A 12,254-nucleotide genomic window follows, 5' to 3' on the forward strand; every position below is an offset into this window, starting at 1 on the left:
CGCTCGTTATGGATGACATATTGAACTATTATTCGGTAAAGTGTTTCATACCATTTACCGTTTTATGGCTTTGGGACCTTATCATTGTTCAATTATTCAATTTAACTAATTTGGCTTGTATCTTTGGAGGATTAATGGTCTTATTAACCGTTGTCACAAAGACCGTTGTCATCCAGCAATAGTGTCATTCGATGCGTGCATTATGACAAATGTTTTTTGCACTTTTTCCACATGTGTTTTTAGATTTTATTAGAGTGTCTGTATTTGCTATTTTTTGGTTGGACTATATTTGACATTCATCTTGGCGAGTATTTTAGAATCCCGTCAAGATTGCTCATCCCCAAAATGCAATACTGATTGAAAAATGCAAACATCACAAAGATGTTGCGTTAACTTAGAAACCTCAAACCAGGTCACCTTATAAGGTCATTTCTTTGCATGTCATTTATTCAGGATTTGGATGGATGCTCACATTGCTTACCTCTTACTACCACAAAATGCTTGCTTCATTCCTGATTGGGGAGTCTTTTCCTAATTCTACACCGACATTAACATGATAGAATCCCCCCCCCCCACCCTCAACTCTCTTCACATCAACTCTCATGCTCAAACCGTCGTAATGTCACTGTGTTTTCACGGCTGACTGCACATGTGTGAACATGCTAAGGCAGACACTGGGCCGGCCTATTTTTAGCCACCGAGCTTGAGTGCTGGGCAGAAATGATCCGCTTCCCTATGGTGAACGTAATCACTTACAGCATCATTTGGACCGGCTCCGTTTTAGACGTCTGAGAGTTGGTCTATTCCCCTCAAGACATCATCATCATTTGTGGTAGGATATCCGTTGCCTAAAAGATAGCAGCACTGCCACCGTGGCCGACTGTGCTTTGCATTACATGTCAACATTAAATTAGTGGAGGATAAGTTGTGTAATTCACTTTGTTTTGTGTTTAGTCCAACTCAGAGTGGCATTAAAGAGCTTCGAGCTTCTTTTTTGAAGAATGTTCGGTAGGGGTTTTGGTGAAAATAAATGCTTGGTCGCCAATTATAAATTTATGAATAATATAAATAAAGAAAAATGGCCATTTTAGGACAGATTTTCTTCCAAAACAAAATGAAAAAAATGAGTTTACCAAAATATGAAGAAGACACACTTTATTAGCTTTGGTGAGCCACATAAACTGATGTAGCGGGCTGGATCTGGCCCCCGGGCCTTGAGTTTGACACCTCTAATTTATTAAAGCCAGTGGTCTAAAGGCAAAGAAGCCAAACTAATGCATTTAAGTGTGTAAACCAAACACAACTCATGTTTTATGAGTTTCTATTCACCATCGCATTGCAGCCAACCCTGGAAAGAAGCACGTTCTCAGCTGACCAAACAAGACTGGAATCAGTTTCTCTCTCCTCCTTCAATATCATTCTCGGTCTACACTACAGCATTGTACAGCCAAATACGTGGCTAAACCTTGAGTAGTTTGTTGTGACTGCTCGCCATTAGCAGTTGTTCTCTCACCACGGCATTCAGGCTTTTGGCTTCACGCTCTTTTCTGTTTTGCGTTCAATAAGTGCGATGCCGTGAAATCTGCCTCTATGCGTTCTTGTTGTGGAGGAAAAAACAGGTTGTCTCTGCCACCTATGATATTTGGCTCCACGCTTACTGCCGTCTAAAAAGCAGTCTTGTATGCCTGCCAGTTTTGCGTCGGGGTGGGAGCAGTCCACGTTTTGCAGTCTGGCACGTCTCCACTGTTTTGGAAGCAGGGAATCGCACTCTGTAAACATCACAACACCTTGGACTCGGAATCACCGTAAAATGAAACCCTATTAGCAAATCGTTGCGGATGTCATCTCCTCAGAAGATTGGAGTGACCTTAAAAGATCAAGGTGACTTTCTGTTATAGTCTTGCTTCCAACGGTTTGTGTGTGCAGAACACACGCGACTGATTTATTTGGGTCAGGTACAAATCGTGTTTTTCGTACCAGTACTATTAAGAGCCTAAAATTGTGTCTTTTTAATGAATTTTAAACAATGATGGCATTGTCCCTCTAGATTTAGTGTCATTCAAAGGACAACAACTAGATTATTTAATTGAATCTCTTTTTTTTTTATTTATTTATTTTTTATATATATAATAACAGGGGTTGGCAAAGCATGACCCCTTTTGCTCCTTGTCTGATTTTGAAGTCAATGGCTCAAGTGTTTTTTTTTCTATTTCTAGGCTGTGATAGTAAATCCACATTGTCACCTGCATCCATAAAACGTCAAAGCTAGTTCAAGGGGTTGTGCATAAACCGGTGAACTACGCACTCAGCGTGCTCCATTGCAACCTTGGATGATGCTGGTGGTGGCGGCGAGGCGGTGACTCTCGTCTGGTCACTAATGCCGCATCAAGGCAACTGAATTGAATTATGAGCAGGGCCTGGCGAGCAATCAATTTTCTTCACCGGGAGCTACCAGCGGGGCACCTGCATTACATCCCCTGCCTGGCTCGCAACACGGTTGGCCGGGCTCACTTCTAACACCGCAAATAGGAAACCGGAGTGTCGCTGTACAAAAGGGCTTTAGATGAGCAGATAGTGTGTCGGGTCGGGTATCATGTTCTGTTTGTTTATCTGTGTTGCGAGGCTGTGAGCAGTAAAGATGGCGCTTCATTTCAGACACCTTTTATATTCGGTGTCAGGTTTTTAAGCGTATGTTTCTCTGCAGCTAGCAAGAGTGTCAAAAAGTGTTTGTTTTCACTTTTGGGTCCTGCCCCTCGGGTGGTGCAAGGTTCTTCTGCTGTGTAATGATATTACTTCGACCTCCTTTTCTTTGAAGAACTTGTTTCTCAATGCATTATACATGTTGTAAGTTAATTGCTGATAACGTGCAAAGACTGAACAATGCAATTGTCACAATATAGTATTGAGTATTTTTTTTTTCTAGGGATGAGTGTAGAGAGTTCTGTTTCCAGCCTTATTTCAAGGTATCAGGTACTTGCAAAGGATGTCGATACTAATCTGACATCGGGTAATCCTTCCTAGCCAGTAGTTGGTGCTGCACTGGCTGTTTGACAAATCTGTGAGTCAAGTCATCGTGTGTTAAAAGGACAGAAATTTCTTTATTTAGAATTATCTGTTGAGTTTTATGTTTCATAAATATTAATGGTAGTCATGAATAGTGGGACTGGAATTGGCCTGAAAAAAGTCAAATGAGTCACCACAGCCCTGCTATATAAGATTGAGCGCCTTCATTCGCATTAGCGGTTTGCTGGTGCGATTGCAATGTGCCGTTAGTTAGCTAGCTAAGCCTGCACCTCGAAAATGCATCTTTCGGAAAGGTGGAGAGGGTAAAAAAAAAAAAAAAAAAAGTTAAAGTATGACTTGACAGCCTTCGAATGAAACATGGCTTTGGGCTGGCGTGGTCACTATAGAGTGCCTCGTCGTAGGCCATGAGTGCACGCATGTCATGGTGAGGAAGCAGATTGAGAGCAAAAATGTTTTTTTATAAAGTCCAGCATGACAGCAAGGGTGTCGATCGAGGCTTCAGGCTGGTTTGGCCGCTTTAGTGCGCCTCGTTGTCTAAGGTGGAAAAGCCCTGTGAAAAAAAACCTTTGGAAATTAAGCAGATACTTTAGCAGCTCAAAAAATCTGGTCATCCCGCCCATTTCCTTGTCTCTTTTTCACTCCCCATCCTCTACCGTGTCCTTTCTCACCCACAATTAGAACACGGTGAACTTTGTGGACGACAGTTTCCCCCCGGGACCTCGATCGGTAGGCTTCCCCGAGGGCGACAGCGTCCAGCAGCGAATCAAAAAGTGGCTCCGCCCCCACGAGATCAAATGCAGCAACTTCAAAGACCGAGGCGTCAAGTGGTCCGTTTTCCGCACGCCGCGACCTTCTGACATCCTCCAAGGGCTGCTGGGAAACTGCTGGTGAGCTGTCAGAACACATCACAAGGAAGTAGGACGCTCCTCAGGCTTCGAAATTTCACTTAGAGGGGAGCCCGTGATTGCTATGTTCACTGCGCATAAAAAAAATACAAAAAAAAAAAAAATCGGAACGCTAAAGACCCATTTCTGCAGCACGCTGCAATCCCTTCCACTTTCAAATAAGTGATGCTTCTTCACATAAAAAAATCAATTTGTAAAGTCTAATGCAACATCTTTTAGTGTGTTAAAATAAAATAATAATTAAGCTTTTATTCCCCTTATTTATGTCAATGTGCAAATTATCACAGCTGCAGGCGAGCGAAATCTGGAGAAAGGTAATACATTCTGCTCCGTTCAATGAAGTGTGAACGACAAAGAGACTAGAGTCGATGGTCTTGTTTTTTTCTTTGCAGAACATTTCACAAGCACTAAATTCAGCCTTGAAGATAGTGACCGTCGCTCGCTGCTCGAACACGACGAGGCGGTAAAACGATAACAAAGAAAATACGCTGTCGGAGATGGAGAAAAAACAAAAAAACAAAAGCGAGAGCATAGTGTAAAGATGTACAAATGTATCTGACAGGAAGGTAATTCCGCAAAATCTGGACATGTGCTTTATCTTTCTATCCTTGTTTTGCGGCGTGCACGTGTGGTGTGCGCGCACACACACACATTGCAAAGTCAAGTCCCTCACAAAGTTGTCCCGATACAAGTTTCGTCAGCAGCGCACACAGCTTATCAAAAATAACCCTCCCTAGAGCCAAATCCTCTCACTCGCAACAGGATGTAACCCAAATTCTCACTCTCTCGCTCTCACACACACACACACATGCACACGCACACACACAGTTGTCCTAATAAACCAGCAAACAACCAAGCACCCGCCAGCCAACCAATAGAAGTCGAATAGAGACGTGCCAACCACTCCCGTCGATAAAAACGGCTGTAATACAAACTGACAGCGGAGTAAATAGGGATAGGCAATATAGTTTTTTTTCCCGTTTGTGTTGGTTTTTTTTTGTTGTTTTTTTTTAATATTTTAGTGCAGCATGCAGATATTCCCCTGGCAAACAATTTGCCATCATTTCCAACAGTTTACAACGTGAAAACAGCTTCCAGTGCGAGTCGACTATTCAGCTGTAACAAAAGAAAGCGTACTGCTTCTTGTTGAGAACATGTCATCGTGTTGAAAGCAGCGCTTTCTTTGTGATCAAGTTCGCAGCAAGCCTACCATTTTGTGGTTTGAGTGCTCCCTCACCGAATGTCACTTTTGTCGTTCTGTCTTTTGATGTCGACTAAAGCCCAACTGATATGTGATTTTTGGCATAGATGTTACTGATATATAAAAGTGGGGGCTATAATTGGCGCCGTTTCGAGACCGTTGCGTGTAGACCGCAAACAAGTCGGACCTGAATTAAATTCAGCAGCTGCCAAATAGTGATATTCATTTTGTGTCCAATTCTTCGCAACAAAACAGAGACACCGATCCCGAATTCTGACATTGAAACACGATTCACTCATTAGCACAGGGGTGGGCAAACTTTTTCATTGGTGGGCCACAATGGGTTCTAAAATTTGACTGTGGGGGCAGAGGGATGGAGTGTTTTGGTAAGCTCACCTTATCAGAGAAAAAAAAATACATTTCATTCTAAATGAAAGTGAACAAAAGCATTACAACAATATTCGTCTTTGAAAAAACACAATATTTAGAAAATAAAACATTAACAAGGTTTATTCATTTAATTTTTTTCAAGTTCGCGGGCCAGATTAAAACGCTTAACGGGCCGCATGTGGCCCCCGGGCCGTAGTTTGCGCACCCCTGCTGATTAGCATTTAACCCATCTATGGCATTGTTTTGTTCTTTTCTGAATCTTCATGCCATTCCTTCCTTATTCCTGTTTTTTTATTTCCCCAGGTTCCTCAGTGCTCTGGCTGTGCTGGCCGAGCGTCCCGAGCTGGTCGAGAGGGTGATGATCACCAGGACTATTTGCACAGAGGGCGCCTACCAAGTTCGCTTATGCAAAGACGGGACGTGGACGACGGTGCTGGTCGACGACATGCTGCCCTGTGACGACTACGGCTTCCTCCTCTTCTCCCAGGTTAGTCTGCTCACTAGAAACCAGGGATAGTAAATCACAGATGAAGATATGAAGAGATTATCCAATTTGCAATGAAAGATTTTTTTTATTTTTTTATTTTTTATTTTTTTTTTGCCGTTTGTCCTTTTCAAGCTCACAGAGGTTATCCGAGCCGGAAGTACAGAGGTGGGGTGTTCACCTTCACCGACAGGCTTTTTATAGTCAGATTGTGACCCCTAAAGGCAGCCAAACATGGATGTGATTGTTAATGTACCGTGTGTAACATTTATCATTTGTTCCATTCATGAAGGTTTTCACTGGACCACAATAAAACGCACGTCTATTAATTGTCTTTTTATATCCAGTCATATATATTTCACATTTGATTTCCATTTAAACAAAACATTTATCTCATTATTTAGAAACGTGTCTTTTAATTAAATGGACGACTCTGTGGAGCTGATGACTGTGCGACAAACAACAACTGTTGATTAACCGCCTCGTCAAAATGCAACCGGCGGGGCAAAAGTCGACTTGTCGCAAAATAATTCATCCACGCTCGTTAGACCGTTGTTTGAAGATAAGGCGTTTAAATGCATCATGTTTGATAACTTGAAATCTTTGACAAAGGCTGACAATCAACTGCTAAGTGCCTCCGTCCAAAATTTGACACTTTGTCTGCGGTCGTTCCAGGCTCAGAGGAAGCAGCTGTGGGTGGCGCTCATCGAGAAGGCCCTGGCCAAACTCCACGGCTCCTACTTTGCCTTGCAGGCAGGGCGCGCCATCGAGGGCTTGGCCACACTGACCGGGGCGCCGTGCGATTCGCTCATGCTGCAGGTCAGCTCCACCAACCCGCGGGAGGAGCCCATCGATACGGACTTGATCTGGGCCAAGATGCTGAGCTCCAAGGAAGCAGGGTAAAATCAGATTTGTTCGCCCAGGAATTCTTGCAGATGATTACCTTAATAATTAAAAATAAATATTGAGGGAATTAAGAAGTTGTTTATACTCAGGAAAACATAATGCCATGATAGCAAATTAATTTTATTTTATTTTATTTATTTTTTTTTTAAGAGCAAGAGTCACCAGTGTGGTATATGGTAGCTGGGACATTGTAATTTCCTTGGAATGTTCCATTTGGAAGTGTACTTACCTTTTTTAATAATTGTTGATACCGAGCAAACGCATGTGTGTTTTTACACTTTTTTCTTTAATGACGTAACATAAAACTGTATTGCACATTATTTTGCGGGCCTCAAAATTCTCGGGGGAATCCCAATTTTCTTCTTATTAAAACAGTCAAGGGCGAGGAGGTATTACTACAAACGGCAGAGACACTTGCAGTGTTTTTTTTTTTTCAATCTGCTTGCAGTACGCCAGTAATGGAAGCGTTCCTGCTATTACCACTTTGATATGTGCGCTTTCAAAGCAACACCACCAAACTAGTGAAGCCCCAAAGTGGCTCAGTGATCTGCAGCCAGCTTGGCGCCCATCTGTCAGACAAGCTGCAGTATGTTTTAATAAATCAAAGCGGACCAGCCGGCCCTGTCATGAGAGCGCATACTGTTGGCCAAACGGATCGGGTACATCAACAAAGTGGAGGAGCATTTTCGTTGATTCATTGATTTATTTATTTATTTTTTTTCTGATAATACTGATAAGTACGTTGTTTTTGCCAAGACGTAGCGAAAGCTGATGGGTGTTTTGGCACAGGTTTCTGATGGGCGCCTCGTGCGGAGGAGGCAACATGAAGGTAGACGACGCCGTCTACGAGTCTCTGGGTCTGCGGCCCCGCCACGCCTATTCCATCTTGGATGTCCGAGATGTCCAAGGATACAGGTACTGCCACAGAGAATTAAAAGGTTTTTTTTTTAAAAGGAGCCAATTAACATATGTATATTGCATTCGGAATTTTGTGTCCTTGAAGTCGGGTTTGTCATCTCATGAACAAAGGGTTCCCTCAAGTTGAAGTGCCTCCGCACTTCTAAAAATGCATTTTTAAAGTCTCTCCCCCGTGTTGAGTGCACATATTCCCTTGGGATACGCCTCTCATTAATGCGCAACGTTAAAAAAGACCCACGGATCATATAGTAGGCTTTGCTCACTTAAGCATTGTACAAATCTTGAACTAATTTTTTAAATCAAAAGTCTTTAATCTCATCTTGACCTACATTCAGAGTGTTTTGTGTGTGAATTATTTATCGGGATATCAACTTTTTTGTCCTGTTTTAAAATGGATCAAACGGATCTTTTTGTGAACGCGCTCATCGTGGGGAGTAAAGAAGAGGAGGAGGCTGGATACAAATAGAGAGCAGGTGCATCTTTTACTGCGGCGGGGTCCTTTTGATCAGTCGATGGGTGGGGGAGGGAGGGCGGTCGCGGCGCTAACACAATGGCGGCTTCTTCAACCTGTGAGAGTAAGTCGAGAGTAGCTTAAAAAAAAAAAAAAAAAGGCTCAGATGTCATTTTTCTCAAGAGCGACACACTTTAATTTGCTGCCATAAAGCAAGTGGAGTGGCAGCGCTTGATCCAAAATGACACCGAGACCCCTTCTGCTCGAAGCCAGAGGACATGAAAAGCAGATTTTGGAGCGGCTGCTCACCTGCAGTTTTCGAGGAGGGGAGAGTGTTGTTTTTCACTATATTGTGGAGCTTTTTATTTGGTGGTAGTAAGGCTGGAAATAGGGAGATAAAAATCATCAATCCTCTACATGACATGAGCCCGCAGAGGTGTGTTGACACGTAAACAAAATACAGTACAAATGTATTGTGCTGTCCTTAAAAGTGAAATACAACAGAACTGTACCAAAGAAGTATGGACCGCACCACACTTAAGTCTCTGCAATAGACAAATTTCCAGGAGTCTCCTCCCGTTTCCCAGGTTGTTGCGACTCCGCAACCCGTGGGGTCGCTTCTCATGGAATGGCAGCTGGTCGGACGAATGGACGGACTGGCCTCAGCACCTGCGTCACGAGTTGATGGCGCACGGGAGCAGCGAGGGCGTCTTCTGGATGGAGTACACCGATTTCATCAAGTAAGAGACACTTTTTCAGGGGATTTGTTCTTTAGTTTTCTTTTGCTTTGACAGTTTTTTTTTTCTTGCATTTCCACCATTTCCATAAATGGAATCAGTATTTGTCATTTTACCGGTCTTTTTTTTTTTTAGGTGAGTTTTCAGTGTGTAGCCTCACTTGACTCATCCCTCGCCACATTTCGTGTCTCACCAAAGCATATCCAGCTTCAACGAAATAGCGATGCTAGCATTGCTAAAGTAGCATTAGCACTTTAAACGAGCATCGTTTGTCGCATGACTTAATTACAATGGAGTGTTACTACATTATAACATTAAATTTGAGTGTTAGAAGTTTTATTTGGGGGATTTTAAAATCATTTAATAATCAACAAGAGGTGATAAACTTAAATGTCGAGGAGAAATGTTACAAATTCTGCGTCAAATTTGAGGGATAAGCTGGGGCCAGAGGAGTTTATTTTTAGATCATTTACAATACAGTTATTACATAAAAAATGACAAAATGTGAATTTTTTATTTTATTTTTTTTTAAATCTACAAACTATTTAATCCAGCATGCGAGATATCTGGTTCTGATTTTTGACTCTTGACAGAGGTGAACACTCCACTGAGTGCTGCTCTAGTTCCGCAATTCCATTCTATTTCCAACGAGCCTTCAATCACTTTTGCCTTCCCTTTACTCTCCCTAGTGGCACCGAGGAATCATTACAGCTCATCGACCATCATCTCATAACAGGATATTTTGTCAGCACTCGAGTTATCATGGCCCCATGCTGTGGTGTTTGCACTCTGCACCACAGTCAATCACCGCGCTCAGCGGTGCGACGGCTGCGCTGATATTTTGATGCTTATCAAATGTGAGCCGCTGCGGCTGCCAAACACACACTTTGTCTTGGTTCCGGACGTGCAGCTGTTCGCAAATGTAAAATGTATGAATTTCCAGCTGGGGACGGTTCATCTGAGGAAAAGACGTACTCGACACAAGCCGCTTCAAATGTCAACGCTTTCGTTTTGCCCACAATCGCGTAAAGGGACTCTCCAAATGTCAGCTGAGTCCACCGTGATGGACACGTGTCATGTGACGGCGTGTTTAGTAAGCTCTGTGGATTTTACTCACCATCTGGTTTTGGCACCCAAATGAACAACACTGTTGTTGTTGTCGTTGTGTTAACACGCACAAAATGCCCTCGTTCTCCAAGTGTGGTACCAGGATGTTTTTCACAGAGACTCTTGTATTTTCTTGTTTTAGTAGATTCATCTTTTAGTGACATACATTTCATCACGACGTATCCATCGACCCGTTTTCTATCCATAAGAGTCATGGCCAGTGTCAGATTCTGACTGCATGATAACCTTGTGGAAAAAAATCTAGCAGCAATAAGATTTTTTTTCGCGTGATTGGATTTTGTATTAGTTTTAGTTTTTTATTTTATTTTATTTTATTTTATTTTGAGGGCCACATTTTTTTATGTCAGTAAAAGTATCATGTAATCAAGTCAAGTAAACTACAATTTCCCAACAACTTTTTGACGTTCCTTCTTGGACAATTTGCGCGACAGTGTAAGAAAAGGCAAGGAAAGAAAAGTATATTAACGGAGAAAGATCGTCTCCATCAGCGGTATTAATTTAACCGAGAAAAACTTGCATTATTGTGGTTGGCGCTTGCAGTAGTGTAGCACTGCACTGCGTCACTGAGAGTGTCACGTGTGTAAGAGTGTGTTTGCGACTGTTATTCATGTGCCGCCTGTCTAGAAAAATAGGAGTTGCAATAAGTCCGGGAGGGCCGAGGCAGCTGTCCTCTTTAAACAACTCCACCTGAAAAATGTGTTTGGCCCAAAGGACCCCATCTGTCTTTTTGCCTGATTTCCCTCCGACACGTAATCTCTCGCCTTTCCACCTAAACCAGCAGCCCGCGCCTGCGTGGACTGCGAGGAAAGGCGTGATGAAAGACAACACAATCTCCTCGCTCCTCCTCCCCCGCAGGTACTTTGACTCGGTGGATATTTGTAAGATCCACTCGGACTGGCAGGAGGTGCGGCTTCAAGGATGTTTCCCGTGCAAGGCCAGCGGGCCGGTGACTGTCATGGCCCTCACTGTGTTGGAGAGGACAGCGCTGGAGTTTGCTCTTTTCCAGGAGGGAAGCAGGTAATATATAACGAGGCTTAATGTAGAATTATTTATGATATTAAAAATTATCAATTGACCAATTCCTTCATCAGGCGCTCAGACACGGCTGACAGTCACCTGCTCGACTTGTGCATCATGGTGTTCCGGGCCTCCTTCGGGAGCAGTAACAAGCTGACCCTGGGCCGCCTACTGGCGCACAGCAAGCGAGCGGTGAAGAAGTTTGTTGGCTGCGATGTGATGCTGGAGCCCGGGGAATACGCCGTGGTGTGCTGCGCTTTTAACCACTGGCAGATGAACGTGAGCGTGTCGGGAGGGCCGCCCACGCCCAGTAAGTGTGCAGACTGCGAGCTCATATTTTGGGGCTGTGAGTGTGCGTTTGTTATTTTAGTGGCATTTTTAGGATTTTAGATAGAATCGATGTGTGAGTAGTAGTCACGATGCTCTTTTTGACACAGTGGACCAGAAAAGCTTTATGTTCTCTTGACTACATTTGCATATATTAAGAAATTGAAGATGCATTAACACAAGAGTACCAACAATTTTGTCCAACTTGATTACGGTTTACTCATCTCAATCTCCCTCCCACAGTCTCCAGTCCCACCAGTGGAGCTCAGCGGCGGCCCAGTCAGGACTTCCCTGGCTACATCCTGGCCATCTACAGCTCCAGACAGGTGATGGTGGAGCAGGTCGAGGCAGCCGCCACCACGCTGGCCGACGCCATCATCCTCCTGACGGAAAACAAAGGCGAAAGACACGAGGTGCTTGTGAGATGTTGTCTTCTAGTACATGCATACAAGTTGTTCTGCAGCAAGAGCAATGCTTCTGTCTTCTCTGAAAGCGCTGTCACATTTGCTGGGGGGATTTTTGTTCCTGACAGCACTTCTGACAAAATATATAATATATTTTTGTTAGATCATTCGGCTCTCGACACAGCAGGTGGGCCGATCTCTCTCTCTCTCTCTCTCTCTCTCTCTCTCTCTCTCTCTCTCTCGAGTGTGTCAGGCATGGATGCCAGTAATTGGTTGTATTTGAATAGATTTTCCGGGACAGTAATAAAAGATCATGTGAAACCTGAAGGGAACCCCCCCCCCGCCTCCTTCTTTTGAATATT

General features: G+C 43.4%; 1 protein-coding gene across 3 annotated transcripts in view; it reads left to right on the forward strand.

Annotated features, from left to right (window-relative positions):
• The window catches only part of capn15 (calpain 15), a 29,510-nt gene that overhangs the window by 13,635 nt on the left and 3,621 nt on the right, over window positions 1-12,254 (forward strand). For all 3 annotated transcript variants that reach the window (XM_088284471.1, XM_088284472.1, XM_088284470.1), the window contains exons 3-10: window positions 3,703-3,911; window positions 5,824-6,007; window positions 6,680-6,903; window positions 7,700-7,825; window positions 8,867-9,019; window positions 11,000-11,161; window positions 11,236-11,471; window positions 11,732-11,901. In XM_088284471.1, coding sequence (XP_088140597.1) covers window positions 3,703-3,911; window positions 5,824-6,007; window positions 6,680-6,903; window positions 7,700-7,825; window positions 8,867-9,019; window positions 11,000-11,161; window positions 11,236-11,471; window positions 11,732-11,901 — 1,464 coding nt within the window. The remainder of the gene's footprint in view (window positions 1-3,702; window positions 3,912-5,823; window positions 6,008-6,679; window positions 6,904-7,699; window positions 7,826-8,866; window positions 9,020-10,999; window positions 11,162-11,235; window positions 11,472-11,731; window positions 11,902-12,254) is intronic.

The sequence above is a fragment of the Idiotropiscis lumnitzeri genome, chromosome 20, assembly GCF_059441095.1.
Source record: "Idiotropiscis lumnitzeri isolate Australia: NSW breed Sydney's pygmy pipehorse chromosome 20, RoL_Ilum_1.0, whole genome shotgun sequence".
In the NCBI taxonomy this organism is placed as follows: domain Eukaryota; kingdom Metazoa; phylum Chordata; class Actinopteri; order Syngnathiformes; family Syngnathidae; genus Idiotropiscis; species Idiotropiscis lumnitzeri.